The sequence below is a fragment of the Trichechus manatus genome, unplaced genomic scaffold (genome assembly GCF_000243295.1).
Source record: "Trichechus manatus latirostris isolate Lorelei unplaced genomic scaffold, TriManLat1.0 scaffold00001, whole genome shotgun sequence".
NCBI lineage: Eukaryota > Metazoa > Chordata > Mammalia > Sirenia > Trichechidae > Trichechus > Trichechus manatus.
In genome coordinates this window covers 24591605-24609701 of record NW_004443937.1, presented here as the reverse complement: position 1 = coordinate 24609701, position 18097 = coordinate 24591605, and the positions used below count along the sequence as shown (strand labels likewise).

Here is an 18097-nt window from a genome sequence, read left to right as displayed (position 1 = left end):
GGGGTGGAAAGGAGGAGTGTGCTGTCACAGTATAGAGAGAGCAATTAGGGTCACATAACAATGTATGCATAAATTTTTGTATGGGAGACTAACTTGAGTTGTAAACTTTCACTTAAAGTACAACAATAAAATAAAAAAGAAGCCAGCACAGTGAGACTTCATCTCACGTACTTAGGACAGGTTACCAGGAAGTACTAGGCCCTGGAGAAGAACATCATGCTTGGTAAAGTACAGCATCATCGAAAGAGAGGAAGACCCTCAACAAGATGGAGTGACACAGTGCCTGCCACAATGGGATCAAGCAACGCAACGATTGTTAAGGATGGCGCAGAACCAGTCAGTGTTTAGTTCTGCTGTTCACAGGGTCGCTATCAGTAGTAATCGACTCAATGGCACCTAACATTCCAGTAATAAGGAGGCCTGGTGGTGCAGTGGCTAAGTCCTCGGCTGCTAACCAAAAGTTCGGTGGTTCAAACCCACCAGCCACTCCACGGGAGAAAGATTTGGCAGTCTGCTTCCATAAAAATTATAGCCGTGGAAACCTTATGGGGCAGTTCTACTTCGTCCCGTAGGGTTGCTATGAGTCGGAATCAACTTGACAGCAATGGGTTTTTCTTTATTCCAATAATGCTGTTCTAAAAAGTAAAATTACCCTGGCTTCATATGTTCGCCTCAGAATTACAGTGAAAAATCTGCCTTCTTCATTGTAATTTCACATTTTTTAATATTCAAAGACCTAAAATAATTATTTTCCAACATATTCGGAGAGAATTCACACCAACATGAATCTACATGTTTACAAGAAATATATTCTTCAAACCAGAATATGACAAACACAAATCTGGGAAAAGTTACATTTCAAAATAAGAAACTAGAAATCGCTTCTTAGGGGTAAACTCCTACCCAAAATATCAAGACTATATAAAACAGACTCTGATTTATCAAAGATAAATGTTCTGGAATAACAAAAAATTTCATTAAAAAATTATGAATGAATACCTTTCTTTTTTATTTGTAAAGATATGTCTATAAAAAGAAAAAACTGTTAGTACAAAAAACAATGTTGAGTAGGATCAGCTTAGAAAAGACAACATGCCAGCAATCACTTCTACTTTGCATATCTTTAAGTATAAACAATTAAACTGCAGACAAAATGTGCTAAAAAATTAAGAGTGACTGTGGTCAGCAGAATTCTAAACATGCCCCCTCAAAATTCCTGTCCCCTGATCATTCAATCTAGGTATTGCCTGGCTGATGGAATTAAGGTTACTAATCAGCTGGCAGGAGCCCTGGTGGTGCAGTAGTTAAGAGCTCCGCTGCTAACCGAAAGGTCGGCAGTTCAAATTCACCAGCCGCTCCTTGGAAACCCTATGGGGCAGTTCTACTCTGTCCTATAGGGTCGCTATGAGTCGGAATCGACTCGGTGGCAATGGGTTTGGTTTTTTGGTAATCAGCGGGCTTTAAAATAGGGAAATTATCCTAGATTATCGGGGTGGGCCCAATGTAATCACATGAGCCCTTAAAAGCAGAAGATAAAAAGAGTCAGATGCTGCAGAAGAGGAAGACAAAGGGATTACTAGTGAGGAGGATTCCACAAGCTACTGATGGCTCCTGAGATACAAGGGCTATGTGCAAGGATGGAGAGAGGCCTCTAGAAGCTAAGGGCAGCCCTAGGCTGACAGCCAGCAAAGAAACAGACACCTCTTAGTCCCACAGCCCCAAGGAACTGGATTCAGCCAACAACCTGAATGAGCTTCTAAAAGGGATCCTTCACCACACCTTCCAGTAAGGAACACAATCCTGCTGACACCTTGGTTTTAGACTGGTGAGACTCATATTGGTTGGACTTCTTACCTACAGAAACTATGAGATAATAAATTTATATTGTTTTAAGCTTCTAAGTTTATGGTAGTTTGTTACAGCATCAGTAGAAAACCAATGCAGTGGTCAAGTATACAGAACCTCTCTCCCCTGCAGAATGAAACAGTATTCACATTATGCCCTGGCCGGAACACACCCACAAACAGCAACACTTCCTCTTCCTGGCAGCAAAGAATGAGATCCTTTCGTCATCTGAATTTTTAGATATCTGGTATTTGGTTTCTAAGTGATAACACTTTTTCAAAACCATGTTTAATGGAAACCTTTTAATTTTTATTAAACCAATGTTTTCCCTTATTTCTTAAACTAAGTCTAAGTACTGGTAGTCCCGACTTACTACAGGGTTCCCTGACGTTAAGGGTTTCGTTCTGACATAAATAGAATACCTTTTTTTTTTTTTAAGTTTTCATTATCATTGCCTTTTATTATCAGTATGTTTATAAATCCGATCTTTGAATATCTGCAAGTGAACATCTGAGAATGATCACATCCTTATGCACTGCAACACTGTATGTAGTACATATTACTAATGATAAAATGTACAAAAAAAACGACCGTCATGAGTATGGTTAGTCATAACTTGAATACTTCTGTTAAGTCAGGGACTACCTGTAACAATGTTTTCTTGTTGAACCAGGGTCGGTTTCTGTATCCCCATATTCCTATCAAGATGATGCCTTCAATATCCAGTAATATAAACCAAAAACCACCAAACCTGTTGCCATGGAGTTGATTCCGACTCACAGTAAGTAAGCCTGCAGGACAGAGTAGAACTGCCCCGTAGCGTTTCCAAGGCTGCAATCTTTACAGAAGCAGACTGCCACCTTTCTCCTGTAGAGTGGCTGGTGGGTTCAAACTGCAGACCTTAGCAGCTGAGTACTTAACCATGGGCCCACCGGGGCTCCTTAGTGATATAGTATGGTGGAATGATAGGTTTTAGACCTTTATAAGCCTGGTTTGAATCCCAACTCCACTATTTACCATCGGTTGTCCCTGAACAAACCACTAACTTCCAGGCTCAGCTTTCTGTTAAAAAGGGGTAACTGACAGGTGAGGGCAAATGAGACAAACATGTGATATGCCCAGCACTAAGACTGCATGAAACAGCAGCATTATTATTATTTTATTTTACGAAATGACCTCAGGCTACTGGGTTTTAATGTCTTTTTACTCTTCTGCTGTCCTAGTCTCTTGACAAAACTTTTGCCATTGCTTCTACTCAGCTGCTTTCATTTTACATCTAATACAAAGTCCGCAGGCTTCAGATAAGGTCTGAGAAGGACAACACAGTTTTGACAGAGTAAAGTCCATGGGTTTTATTACATTCATTTTCCTCATACTGCTCAGAGGACAGTGTTCTTCTAAATTCACAGCTATATTCTGAGGGACAGAGTTACCACAATTTATTTTTCCGGATAAATGTTGTATTACTTCTTTAATAACTAATATTATACTTAATATAGAATATAATCTTAATATAGAAAAAGGAGTATTCAACATACAGTCTCAGAAATAAAATTGCTCAACTTTTTTATACAATGCACAAAAACTCAAAGCTTGCATCTAAGCAAAAGTCAGTACAGAAATGCATATTGCTGACTGTTGTCATCAGCCCCTGACTCATGGCAATCCCATGTGTTACACAGTAGAACTGCTCTAGAGGGTTTTCTTGGCTGTAATCTTTACAGAAGGTTTGCCAGGGCTTTCTTCCGCAGAGCCACTGGGTGGGTTCAAACTGCCAACCTTTGGGTTAGCAGCCAATCACAAATAGCTTGCGCCACCTAGGCTCCTTTCATATTGCTGACATACTCATATGTATGGAGTCCTTGAGTGGCACAACCAGTTAAGTGCTCAACTATGAACCAAAAGGTCAGTGGTTTGAACCCACCCAGCGGCACCTCAGAAGACAGGCCTGGCAATCTGCTTCCGAAACATCACAGCCTTGAAAACCCTATGGAACAGTTCTACTCTGCACACATGGGGTCACAATGAGTTAAAATCAACTCTATGGCAAATAACAATAATAACAACCCGTATCTATACAAATGCACTTAAGGTTCTTACCTGCAAAACTTCTATAATGAGAGTAAATTACTTGAATGAACTCAATGAACTGAAAAGTCACACTTGCTTCCAGGTACAAGTTTCAGTGTGTAACCTAACCGATACCTTTCAGTCAGTGATAATCAAGTGTCTATATGAACAGGAAAATCTCGTTATAAAAATTTTTTAAATATATATGTGTGTATATGTATATACATGTATTTATGTATGTATTTAAAGGGCCAAAAACCTACTATCCCCATTACAGGCAATTAAAAAGTTTTTCCCAACTTGCATTTAAATTTAAAACTGATCTGGAAGGGAGTAAGGAACACTGATAAAATACATATTGGATTAAGAACTTAAATCATGTAAAAATATATATACAGCTATAGAACTAGGCCTCTACTAACAGCTACATTTCTAACAATCACTGTGTGCTTAGAGTCTTTAAAATTATAAAATTAGAAATTAAACTTTGTTTTAAAAGAAGAAAAAACATATAATACGTAAGACACTTCCACTCTGGATAGACACATTTGAGATGAAAAAGATCAGTAAATTAAAATTGCAAGTGAAGTAGAAATGAATTTCCAAGAGTGAAAATCCTGCACAGAAAACGACTTTATCTTTTTTCAGAAGAAGCAATTCGGATGCTAACCAAAAGGGCGGCAGTTCAAATCCACCAGCCATTCCTTGGAAACGCTATGGGGCAGTTCTACTCTGTCCTACTGGGTCACAATGAGTCGGAATCCACTTGATGGCAACAGGTTTGGTTTTTTTCATAGCTAGGCAGGCTGTAGGGGCTGATACTAGGCATTCAGATGTGGGTTTGGAAGATGAAGAATACTTGGAAATTAGATAAATAACTCAGTTACCACAGAATCTAATCCCTAGCCAGGAGAGAGGCTACAAAGTCAGCAGATTCTAGCAGCAGAAAGTTGAAAAGCCTAAAGAACTAGCGGAAAAAGGTAATTCCAAAGGACCTGTATGGGGGTGAGGGGTGCTGGTGAGGTTGTTCAAAGTCCATATAAGAAGCAATCAGATCCCCAGCCCAAGGCCATAGTGACCAGGCACCTGCCCTCCCTGACCCTGGAGATGTAATGCTTAGAGAGGTTCAACAAGAGGCTCTGGACTCCAGACCCCAGGCAAAGCTGAGGACCAAGGTGAGAGAGCCAAGAGAAGTTAGGAGTACGATGAAGATCACCCAGCCCTCTTCCTCTGATAGGTTCCCAGAATGCTGGGAGCCAAGTTTACATCAAAGAAATAATGCAAAAAAAAAAAAAAAAAAGTTCAGACTGAAGGATGAGTTTCCAGATTGAATGCTGTTGTTGTTAGGTGACATCAAGTCAGTTCCGACTCATAGTGACCCCATGTACAACAGAATGAAACACTGCCTGGTCCTGCGCCATCCTCACAATCATTGTTATGCTTGAGCCCATTGCTGCAGCCACTGTGTTAATCCATCTCACTGAGGGTCTTCCTCTTTTCATGACCGTCTGCTTTACCAAGCATGATGTCCTTCTCAAGGGACTGGTCTGTCCTGATAACATGTCCAAAGTATGTGAGAAGAAATCTCACCATCTTCATTTCTAAGGAGCATTCTGGCTGTACTTCTTCCAAGACAGATTTGTTCATTCCTCTGGCAGTTCATGGAATATTTAATGTTCTTCACCAACACCATAATTCAAATGCATCAATTCTTTGGTCTTTCTTATTCACAGTCCAGCTTTCACATGTATGTGAACCAACTGAAAATCCCATGGCTTGGGTCAGGCTCACCTTAGTCCTCAAAGTGACATTTTTGCTTTTTAACACTTTAAAGAAGTATTTTGCAGCAGATCTGCCCAATGCAATGTCATTTGTCATTTGATTTCTTGACTGCTGCTTCCATGGGGGTAGACTGTGGATCCAAGTAAAATGAAATCCCTGACAACTTCAATAGTTTCTCCATATATCATGATGTTGCTTATTGGTCCAGTTGTGAGGATTTCTGTTTTCTTTGTGTTGAGGTGCAATCCATACCAAAGGCTGTAGTCTTTGATCTTCATGAGTAAGTACTTCAAGTCCTCTTTACTTTCAGCAAGGAAGGTTGGAACATCTGCATATTGCCAGGTTGTGAATGAGTCTTTCTCAAATCCTGGTGCTGGTTTTTCTCAATATAGTCCAGCTTCTTGGATTATTAGCTCAGCATACAGACTAAACAAGCACGGTGACAGGATAACTCTGACACACACCTTTTCTGATTTTAAACCAATCAGTGATAGGTACATTAAAAAAAATAAGAAAATTTTTTAAAAAGGCACTTTTTAACTCCAGGAAAGACAATATGTTTTTGTAAGAAAATGTAATATTATACTGTGGGCTTGCCCTGAACCATATCTATATAACCACAACGATGTGAACACTGACTATTTTACTATATTAAGAGAAAAAGAGGGGAAAAGAGAATTTGAAAAGCTAAATCCTCATCTTCTGAAGTAGGAAGTCATCAGCTGACTAAAACTGAAAAAAATCAGGAAACAGCAGTATAAAAATGTTGTTTAGAAATATGGAGTAAATGCCAGAAGAACTCACTTTAAAAAGTTAAAAGTAGATGCTTCTACAGCAGTGGGAATTGGGAGTACAGACGGGTGCTCTGGTTTTTCATAAGCTTTGTCTACTGTTACTTTTAAAATACATGTCTTAGATTTTTAAAAAGTATGTTTTTAAAAATATCTTAAAATAATAAAACACAAAAATAAGAGTAATTATGGATCAAGATAGAGAGTTATAGCCCAAGGGCTCTAGGGTCTTGGCTTGATCTCACCCCTCAGAGAGATCCCGCTAGAATCTAAGTTGCTAGCGCTGCCACTAGGCTATTCTGATAACGCAACTGAAAACGGCATCTCTAGGCTTAAAAAATCGGAGTAATGAAGATACGAACAGTGACTGCCAGCCAATGAACATTTCTACGTAATCATAAGTAATGCACTCAGAATCCCACTAAACTGCAGGGTGCCACCGCAACCCACTGACGTGTCCCTTAGTGTCCTCCTCTTCGTTCCCTCCTTCCATTTCTCACCGCTCTTTAACGGGCCTTAAAATTGATCTGAAGGAGATTTGGCTTTATGTATTAAATTGCATTCTATGAGTTTTATGCTCTCCACATGTCATTTCAAAAGCTGGTAAAATTAACTTCAACTTCAGCACTTATGGTCCAGAAACACTTGTGCAGACCAGGTGAGTAAACACCCAGTGGTGTAATTTTTGCTAGTGTGTATGATGTTGTTGCTGTTTGTTTTTAAATCCCCACCAAACAGGCTACAAAGTCTCCACAGACAAGAACTTCCATGCTGGTTCCATTCTTCTTGATATTTCCCACAGGAGAGTAGCAGAAGCTCAATCAATTTTCTTACAGAATGCAACATGTTTAGTCAGCAAACACCTACATGAAGCTATTTTTAATATGGTCCTTAACTAATATTGTCTTTGGCTCTGTGACAGAGTAAATAGAATTTTAAAGTTTGGTTTCCATTGTTCTAGCTAAGGAAAGATCTTGACAGGTCAAAACTTTTGAACTGGACTTGAGGCTATACTGTAACTAATATAAGAGGTGAAAGAGGAAGCAGTGTGTTCTCTGATTAGAAAGTCTACAAAGTGTCACGAAGGCCAAGTACTGCCTGGAGTTTTTCAAAATTAACCACAGTCAGCATGGCTATCCTGACTTCTCAATGTAATAAACACAGAGAAACTGATGAACTTGATGAAAACCAAAGACAGACTCAATGATCATCAAAAGGCTGCTCAAAAGAAGAATGAAGAAAACCAAAGACACAAGGGAAATATAGCTCTGAGTCGGAATTGACTCGAAGGCACCTAACGACAACTGACCACAAGTACCACAGCCTCCAACAGCCTGAGCCCAGATCAACTAGATGGCGACCAGCTGCCACCACCGACCGCTCTAACAGGGATCACAATAGAGTGGACCGCACAGAGCAAGAAAAAAACGTAGAACAGAATTCAAATTCACAAAAAAAGACCAGATTTACTGGTCTGACAGAGACTGGAGGAAACCCCATGACTAGAGCCCCCAGAAACCTTCTAACTCAGAACTAAAGTCACTCCCGAAGTTCACCCTTCAGCCAAAGATTAGACAGGTCTATAAAACAAACAATAACACATGTGAAGAACATGCTTCTTAGTTCAATTATGTATATGAGACCAAATGGGCAACACCTGCCCAAAAGCAAAGATGAGACGACAGGAAGGGATAGAACACCGGACGAATGGACATGAGGAACCTGGAGTGGAAAAGGGGAGAGTGTTGACATATGGTAGGAATTGCAACCAATGTCACAAAACAACTTGTGCATAAACTGCTGAATGAGAAATTAATTTGCTCTGTAAACTTTTACCTAAAAACCAAACCCACTGCCATGGAGTCGACTCATAGCGACCCTAGAACTGCCCCAGAGGGTTTCCAAGGAGTGGCTGGTGGATATGAACTGCCAACCTTTTGGTTAGCAGCTGAGCTCTTAACCACTGCACCACCAGGGCTCCACTTTTACCTAAAGTGCAATTAAAAAAAAAAAAAAGTTGCTCAGCATGAACAACTATCTAGGTAACAATTCTCTTCCTTTTGCAAAAACAATAGCCCTTGATTTGTGATGTCCCTCATTTCCATAAAACTATATTACTTATTTTCTGAAATAGACTTTAGAAGTTAAAAGAGATTCCATCCCAGAAGATTATTTGGTCATTAACTATAATGTACTGATATCAAAACTTCAAGATTCAAAGTTATACTGTTGACTAAAAAGGGTTTCAGTTATATAAACTGTCAAGGTGATCAGAATGCAGTATGTATTAACTGTTTAACTAAACAAGAATGCTGCCAAGTTACTTTCAAGAAAAGAGGATTCAAAACTGACCCAGAGTTCTGGCTGCTGTTAAGATGACACATATTTTGGGGGGATATATCAAAACAGGATAATACTTAAATCACAATTGCTTTCTATTTTAACTACTTTTGTTTGGTTGGCTACTTTGCTTTTAAGAATTACTGCTGAATTATGGGGTTAAAAAAAATCATAGAGGGGACTAAAAGTAAAATTTAACTAATGCAATTCTGGATATTATACTTAATCTAAATGCATTTAAACGTATAGCCACCTGGGATTCAATAGCGCTTAAGAGTGATTTTTCTTTTTCTACCCTTGTTAAGTTTTAAGAAAAGCATTATACTTAATATAACATATCAGACATTACAATTTTATTTTCTTTCAGTGTTGGCATTATTATTTTCTGGAATCTAAAAACATACTTTTTCCCCATGTAACATTCATATCATATTTCAGGCAACAACTGACTTCCTCAAAATGCTGTCAAATCAGATTCAAATTAACCCAATTCAAAAATATTAATATTTACATAGGAACACGGTGATAGACATGTCACAAAACTGAAGCCAAAATATATTTCCTCAAAAATCTTACATAAAGAATTAAATCAAGGTCTCAAGGATCAAATTTAATATATCTTTGGTTGAAAACACACAGGCATAAAATGTCACTAGCTCTGGCTAGCAAAAAGGGTCCTCTGAACCGACTATATCCATACCCAGAGGTGCTCCTGCCACTCCCCGTACATCTTCCCTTTGGACCCCTGCAGTCTCCCTGCACTGAGCTCCTCCTGGAGGCCTTTCCTACAGCTCTCAGTTCATCACGGTCTAACTAGGGCCCACTCCAATTCCAGCTGGTTTCTAAGCAGCCAGTGCACTTCAATTCCATCTTCTTCCTCAAAATCCCGAGGTTCCGCTCACTTCAGGCCATACGGCTTCCTATTCCCTGTACACCCTAAGACTCCTTCTCTCCAAAGGCCAGACGCCTTCACAGGACCAGGTCCAAATTCCACCTGATATGAAGCTCTAATTCATAGCACAATCTTATCTTTCAGAGCCCAGGTCCCCCAAAGAATGCTCTTCTACCAGCATTCTCTGTCTTCATTCAGCTGCGTCCAGCCCTAAAATACCCTTTAGCTGGTTAACCTACCAGGACAGCTGGTTGATCTTGCAGATTCCCAGGTCCCATTCCCAGAGATTTTCAGGCCTAATGTGGGACTCTGGAATACGCATTTAAAACAAGCACACCAAGTGATTCTGATGCAGCCTAGAACCAACCTAGGCCCTCTAGCCTGAACCTCCCACCCAAGTCTCTAGCAACCATAATGTACTGGATACAAACCCTGTATCATCTGTGCTCCAATTCACCAGGGAATCTTAGTTGCCCACACCCTTCCCTCCGCAAAGAGCTGTGTGAATAACTGAATGTTTGCTGTACTGGACAGTCTACATACGTCTTCATCACTATGCAGCTTACATCTGCTCTAAGAGTTCTATCACATCTGGCCCCACTGATCTCACAGCTCTGAGAATCTTTTTAAGAAGGTAACCTCCTAACTGAGGAAAGAGTACTGCTCCAGAGGCAAGCGGCAGCCTGATTCAGAATCTACAGAATTCCCTGCCTTCCACCTAAGTTTCAGCTGACCTTTCAAAAGAAAAAAAAAATGCTTAAAATTTTTCCAATATGGCATTTCTGTTCTAATTGTTTTGTAATTTCAATTTTATCATCATCTTACATTATTCATTTAACATAAATGATTTAAAAGGCAAAATGGAGTCTCAAACATAGGATATTCAGAACTGCCTGGAAGCGTAAAAAGTATGAACGTTAAATTCTGAACAAATCAATACTGTTTTCTGTATTAAAAACCCATATGCACATTTCAATTATAAGCGATTCATCTGTATATCTGGCATGTCTGAGGACTAAGGGAGCAATCTGATAAGAGAAAAGGTCAGTGGGATAATGCAGTATAATGGAAAGATCATGGACTCTGGGCCAGCTGAGTTCAAGGCCAGCTCTGCCATGACTTAGCTGAGTGATCTGTCTTCAACAATGATGGAGGACATACATTCACCTATGACCTCACAGAACCAAACCCAAAATTCGTTGCTGTCAAGTCTGACTCATAGCTACCCTACAGGACCGAGCAGTGAACAGCCCCATAGGATTTCCAAGGAACAGCTGGTGGATTCGAACTGTTGATCTTTTGGTTAGCAGCCAACCTCTTAAGCACTTCGCCACCAGACTTCACAGAGCCACTGGGAAAACAAGATACATGAAATAGCTTAAGCTGCTGCTGCTCCAAAAGAACACATTCCAAATTACCCCAGACTGTTTTCTTTTTCAAGTGCCAGTAGGTGTTCTCTACTGGAAAGCTCTTTTCATTTACTCAGGTGATTCACTGACGAGCTGCTCTGTTTATGCTAGGTACTGAAGGGCACTAGAGAAAAACTCATTGTTAAGAGTTTCTAATTTGTTCTAGATATCTGCAACCTGGTTGGAGAAACAAAGTTATACATAATGATCTCATCAATTTTACCTGGTAAAGTGAGTGCTTCAAAAAGTGCTATGGACTGATTATTCTAGCTTTCAGTTCTCTTGTCCATGAGACCGTAAATACACTGTAAATCAATCCTAAGAGACAGAATATGTAAATCATATGGACGTTTGCTGTCTAGTCCCTGTGACAGTAATTCCTCAATTTGAATTAACTGACATTCTAGTTTTTAACAGCTCAGAGAAGGGCAAGACATGGAAAGAAGGCTTCTCAGAGGAGGTGAGTACCTGTGTACACCAGGAGTTTTCATGTACACTCATTCAGTCCTTACAATAATCCTGTGAAGCGTTTATGTTCCCAATTTATATATGAAAAACAGATTCAGAGAGGTTAACTAGCACAGTCAAGGCCACAATGCAAATAGCAAGGTCAGGATTTGAATCCAAGTCTGTCCTGACTGATAAAACCTGAGTTCTCTGGCTCCACCAGGGATGTGACTGATGTGTACAGACAAGACGAAGGCACTCTGGAAGGCACTCTGGGTAACCAAAAAAAAAAAACCCAAACCCACTGCCATTGAGTCGATTCCGACTCATAGCAAACCTATAGGACAGAACAGAACTGCCCCACAGAGTTTCCAAGGAGTGCTGGTGGATTTGAACTGCCAACCTTTTGATTAGCAGCCATAGCACTTAACCACTACACCACCAGGGTTTCCGCACTCTGGGTAGAAGGATCAAAATATGGTAAGCCCAGACGTGAAGGCAGAAGAGGGTGAGCCAAGTCTGGCCAAAGGAAGAGGGAGGAAAAAAAAAAAAATGGGGCAGTTATGGGAAATAAGGAGCACCAGTGGCACAGTGGTTAAGAGCTCAGCTGCTAACCAAAAGGCTGGCAGTTCAAATCCACCAGTGACTCCTTGGAAACCCTAAGCAGACAGTTCTACCCTGTCCTATAGGGTCACTATGAGTCAGAATCAACTTGATAGCAACTGGTTTGGTTTGGTTTTGGGGAAATAAAGCTAGGTGTTAGATGAGTCAGAATCGACTCGGCAGCAACCAACAACCACCAGAATACAGATGGCTAAGAAATGTGGGCTGATCCTACAGGCCAATATGATGGGACTGGAGATCGTATATACAGTCGCTATGAGTCAGAATCCACTCAATGGCAACGAGTTTGGAGACTGTAAGCAGAGGAGTAAGAGGACGAAATCAGGACATTAGAAAGGTGAACCTCCTAGCAGGTAGATGGACTGGAGGAAAAGTATGGGATAATGTAAAACAAATTACTCCTTAAAATCTTAAGTACTTCAACATTTAAATAAACCCAGTAGCAATACTTTCATAGTAAATTAATCAAACTATCTCTTTTGTATGGATTTTTCTTAAAACACATCTTTAGGCACATTTAAAAAATAGTTATGCCTTTGTCCTACTAATTCTTATGCGGGTCAGAAACCACTTCCACCTCCAAATGCATCCAAAAAAGAATCCTCCTTATTTCAAAGGTCACATCTAAAAACCTTGAACAAGGGCCTCAGAGCGGGAAGAGCCAAAGAGAAAGAAGAAGGGGAGACTCCAACTCACAAAATCCTTTGGTAAAGAAAAACAGTCGTAAAAAAGTTGTATGTTCACACTTTGTAAGAAGCGCTCAAAGTTCAGGGGACAAAGGTTAAAGACTGACAAATTAAAGAATGACTTTCACATGATCCAAATATTTTCCCCCACTCAAACCAATTTAGTTTCCACTTCTCACAAAGATCAATACAAAGACATCATCCTCACCACTTAACGGCCAAATCGCCTTTCTCTTTTATGGATACAGAGCATTTTGTTCTTTTTCTGAGGTCTGCACTGGTGAAATTTAGTGTCCTGGTCATTCAAAAACAATCATAATTCTCGCATTCTCTACCCCAGTCTTTGCCACGGGAAAATTTAACTGCATTCTGTAACCTAATGCTCAGCCGCATCGCCAAGGCTCCATATCGCTTAAATACACTTGGAGACGTGGTATAGGATCACACTGGCCCCGTCAGTGGCTATCAGATCTACAGCAATAACCTAATTACCCAACAGAGCACATGTGACACTGGCCCTGCCAATATCCTAGTCAAACAGGGACTGGGACTCATTCATTCACCATCAAGGTTATCATCTTGCAAAGGGAAAATGTGGAGGAAAGTGTGCAGCTGGAGTTCTCGAACAGAATTACAGTAAAGAGAGTGGGCTAAGGAAAAAGTAATCATCTTTTTCACAAAATATGTGATGTCAAGTAGATGACCTCTCTTTCAATTTTATATCCCTAACTTTACAATGGAAACCCTGGTACCCAGTGGTTACGAGTTCAGCTGCTAACCAAAAGGTTGGCAGTATGAAACCACCAGGTGCTCCTTGGAAACTCTATGAGGCAGTTCTACCCTATCCTATAGGGTCACTACGAGTCAGAATCAACTTGACGGCAATGGGTTTGGTGTTTTTTTTTAAACTTTAAAATGAACCTTTCAGAAAGTCATTAATGAGCCTGACGTTCTGGGAAAGCATTAGAAGTACCCGAACCACATTCTGATGTCCTCATTTCTCTGCAAAAGAAATGTGACACCTAAGTACCAAGACACTTTAACTTATTTAGGGATGCATAAGCGTCTCAGAAATTACAGTTGCTTCTGTTGCCAAAGACATCCCCAGATTATGGCACCTGAATTTTCAAATATCCGGGAAGTAAAGTATTAAACACGTAGAAGTGAGTAAAAGTTATGTCAAAGATGTACTTAAAACACAGGCATGAAAAGGTTGGGGGCTGGTGGTAATGCTAAGAGAAATACATGTTTTTATTTATCCAGGACGAGTCAAAAGCCCTCAAACACCTATTTTATAACTCTGACCACCAGATGCTATTTCTCAAAGCCTCAAGAACTTGACTTTACGGAAAAGTCTATCTGCAGCGCCAAAATTCTCGAGATTGGCCTCTGGCTATCAATACGGCCTCAAGAACCTGCGTTGTTCTGCAACTGAACAAAATTTAAAGCAAAGTAAATACCTTTAGGAGCTTAAGAGTACTGACAGTGCTTTAAAATTTTTCTGCATCCTAAAAGCTGGTCAGGTAGGCATCGCTGCCTAGCTAGACTGTAACAGAGACAGGTTTGCCGATTTGTGGATTCCAAAGTGCTGCTATGGGCCCATTAAATAAGAGAAAACTTCTCTTTTCTCTAGTAAGCCATCCAGATGAATTTAGCCGCCCCACCTAGAAAAAAAGTAAGGAGGAACGCAGTGCCCTGGAGAGCTGCATCGCAACGCCGGCTCCCGCTCGCTGGAAATCGGGCTGCGGCTGCACTCTCTCCCGCTGCGGGCGCCGAAGCCGAACAGAGCGGAGAAAGGCCAGCGGAGCGGTCAATCTTGGGCCGGACGTCAGGGCGGGAGCGTCGGGCAAGGCAGACGAGGCGGTCGAGGCACTCGACACCGGCCCTCCGCCCCGGGCCCAGGAGCCCTCCCCGAGGCCGGCCGCTAGAACCTGCCGTCCCGCCCCGCCTGCCGCCCCTTAGGCCCTTTCTGTCAACGGCCTCCGGCCCGCGGAACTCACAGCTTCAGATGCTCATAGGTTGTTGCCGCCATCGCCGTCCTGCACCACTACCTCCTTCCTCCAGTCTCAGCCTGCCCCGCCCCACGCCGCCACCTCGGCTACGGCGCTACTGGTCACCCCGGCACAGCGGCCGCAGCGCCCGGCCTCTTTTCAACCCTCTCTCTCCGCCCCGCCCCGCCCAATGCTGAGAGAGAACGGAGGACAGCCGCGGACAAACTTAGTCCGCGAGCCCGCGAACGCCGGGCGACGCTGTCGGAAGCAGTGGATTGGAGCGCTCTGCAGATTGGTGGAGCGCGTTTGCGAAAGAAAGGTGGGGCGCCCGACGCTGTGACAGAAATGGAACGCTGGCGTGGGGCTGCTTATTGAGGCTGTGTAAGAAGTAATGAGTACTTGCAATGAATATCAAGAACAGCACGGGGCCAGTGGCGCAATGGATAACGCGTCTGACTACGGATCAGAAGATTCTAGGTTCGACTCCTGGCTGGCTCGAAGTGTCCTTTTTACCATTTTCAGGCATGATTTTGTAAGGATCTTTGACAAACATTAGATTAAAGTCTGAAAGTTAAACATATTGAATTTTTTGAGGTTTTATTATTGTACTCTAGTTGAAGGTTTACGGAACAAACTAGCTTCTCATTAAACTAAATATATTGAATTTCAATGCTTCTTTGCGGAAATATTGTCCTTTAAGCTATATTTGGAACCCGGACTTGTCTGAGGTGTTTCTAAATTCAAAACGCTCTAGTAATAATGCACGTAGGCGCCTCCATAAGTGTGGTACATTTGGGGAATACATCTGGAAAGGTGGTAGTGGAGTGGCGTGGTGTGGCCAGAGATTGACTCTCGGATTACACAAAAGCGCAGTTAAGGCTGCAATTGTGGCATTTTCCCCCACGGAACCGACACCCTCACACTGATATAAAAAAGAGCCCTGCCCTAGTTCGCCAAGAGGCGTCGAGTTCCCGCTCTAAACCGCAGCAGAGAAGGAAACGCTTCACTGCGGCTGCGCGTTTCCGGGATGGCTCCGCAAAGGACTCGGAGTCTGCATCGCTGGCCCTTTACGAGCTTCGGGTGCAAAGCCAACCTGGCCCCGGATTCCATCAGGAAACCTTAAAATATGGGGGTCTTTACCGTAAGAAGGCCCCAGGTAATCTAGTATATTACCCCTCATTTTACAGGTGCCGGGCTTAGAGACCTGAGAAGGCCCGAAACATCTGCAGCTGAAAGGGGACTTGAACCGGCGGACTGGCTCAGTCATCGGACATCGTCCATTAATCAATCGATCAATTAACCGATCAATATAACGTTTCCCCTGCCTGATTATCATATTAATTATAGAAATTTTGAAAAATACAAAAAATTGTTGGGACTAAAAATAACCCAAATTCCTATCCCAAGGTAATTACTATTAACATGTTTTATTTCCTTCCAGAAGTTTTTCTTCCATACTTTTTAATATGGCTGTATCTAAACCGAAAAATCCCATTGCCGTCCAGTCGATTCCGACTTACAGCAACCCTTCATGTGTTTTTCCAAATTTGCTGTTGTATCGGAAGTAGCTTTGTGTTCTCATTTTGTCCTTTTAGCGTCCCAATACGCACTTCCATCAACAGCATTTTTCTTTGCATGCTAACCAACACTGGGTTTTATAAATCGAACTATAATTTCTTTGCAATTTTCATAATTGAAAAATGGAACTCCCTTTTACTTGCATTTATAACTAGTGAGTGATACACGCCTTCTCTTGATGTATTCCTTTTTTTTTTCTTACAGATTTATTAGACTTTTTAATACACAGTTGTTGTTAGGTGCCATTGAGTTGGTTCCTACTCATAGCAACCTCATGTACAACAGCAAAACCCTGCCCAGTCCTGTGCTATCCTCACAATCGTTGCTATGTTTGAACCCATTGTTGCAGCCACTGTGTCAATCCATCTCAATAAGGGTCTTCCTCTTTTTTGTTGACCCTCTACCAAGCATGATGTCCTTCTCCGGGGACTGATCCCTGCTGATAACATGTCCAAAGTACATGAGACAAAGTCTCACCATCCTGGCCTCAAAGGAGCTATATTCTGGCTATACTTCTTCCAAGACAGATTTGTTCATTCTTCTGGCAGTCCATGGTATATTCAATATTCTTCGCCAACACCACAATTGAAATGCATCAATTCTTCTTCGGTCTTCCTTATTCATTGTCCAGCTTTCACACGCATGTGAGGCGATTGAAAATCCCATGGCTTGGGTCAGGTGCACCTTAGTCCTCAAGGTGACATCTTTGCTTTTTAACACTTTAAAGAGATCTCTTGCAGCAGATTTGCCCAATGCAATACACTGTTTGATTTCTTAACTTCTGCTTCCATGGGCATTGATTGTGGATCCAAGTGAAATGAAATCCTGGACAACTTCAGTCTTTTGCCCATTTATCGTGATGTTGCTTATTGGTCCAGTTGTGAGGGTTTTTTTGTTTTGTTTTGTTTTCTTTATGTTAAGGTGTAATCTTTGTAGCCTTGATCTTCATCAGTAAGTGTTTCAAGTCCTCTTGACTTCCAGCAAGCAAGGTTGTGTCATCTGCATATTGCAGATTGTTAATGAGTCTTCTTCCAATCCTGATGCTGCTTTGGTCTTCATATAGTCTGGCTTCTCAGATTATTTGCTTGGCATACAGATTGAGTAAGTGACACCCACGTTTAATACATTGAAGGGTATTAACTCCAGCTGTCAAACACATTGCAATTTTCTTCCAGTTTATCATTTTCCTTTTCCTTATATTTTTGAACCTAGAGTAATTTTTATTTTTGTATATCGAAATTACCCATGTTTTACTTTATCATTTCTTCTACTGTATATGTGCTTTCTTCAAATTGTTTTGTTTGCGTTGTGTTTATTCCATTTACCCGGAAAATACTGAGAGCATGGCTCTTAATTCATTTGCATCCTTTTTTGTGAACATCATGCTATAAAGATGAATGACGTCCTAAAAATGTCACACTTACTTACTGAGTGTCTTAGTTATCTAGTGCTGCTATAACAGAAATACCACAAGTGGATGGTTTTAATGAAGAGAAGTTTATTTCCTCACAGTTAAAGGAGGCTAAAAGTCCGAATTCAGGGCATCACTCCAGGGGAAGGCTTTTTCTCTCTGTCGGCCTTCTTCTCTTCAGTGTTCCCCCGGACTAGGAGCTTCTCTGCGCAGGGACCCCAGTCCAAAGGA

At 41.3% G+C, this 18097-nt stretch overlaps 1 protein-coding gene and 1 non-coding gene across 2 annotated transcripts in view; one reads left to right on the top strand and one right to left on the bottom strand.

Annotated features, from left to right (window-relative positions):
- Positions 1-15033, bottom strand: part of SACM1L (SAC1 like phosphatidylinositide phosphatase) — a 58366-nt gene extending 43333 nt beyond the window's left edge. Inside the window, exon 1 of the mRNA XM_004368454.2 lies at positions 14887-15033. Coding sequence (XP_004368511.1) covers positions 14887-14918 — 32 coding nt within the window. The 5' untranslated portion in view covers positions 14919-15033. The remainder of the gene's footprint in view (positions 1-14886) is intronic.
- Positions 15034-15302: 269 nt separating this feature from the next.
- TRNAR-ACG (transfer RNA arginine (anticodon ACG)) lies at positions 15303-15375 on the top strand. Its single transcript has one exon. It is a non-coding gene; the product is annotated as a tRNA-Arg (tRNA).
- The last annotated feature ends 2722 nt before the right edge of the window (positions 15376-18097 follow it).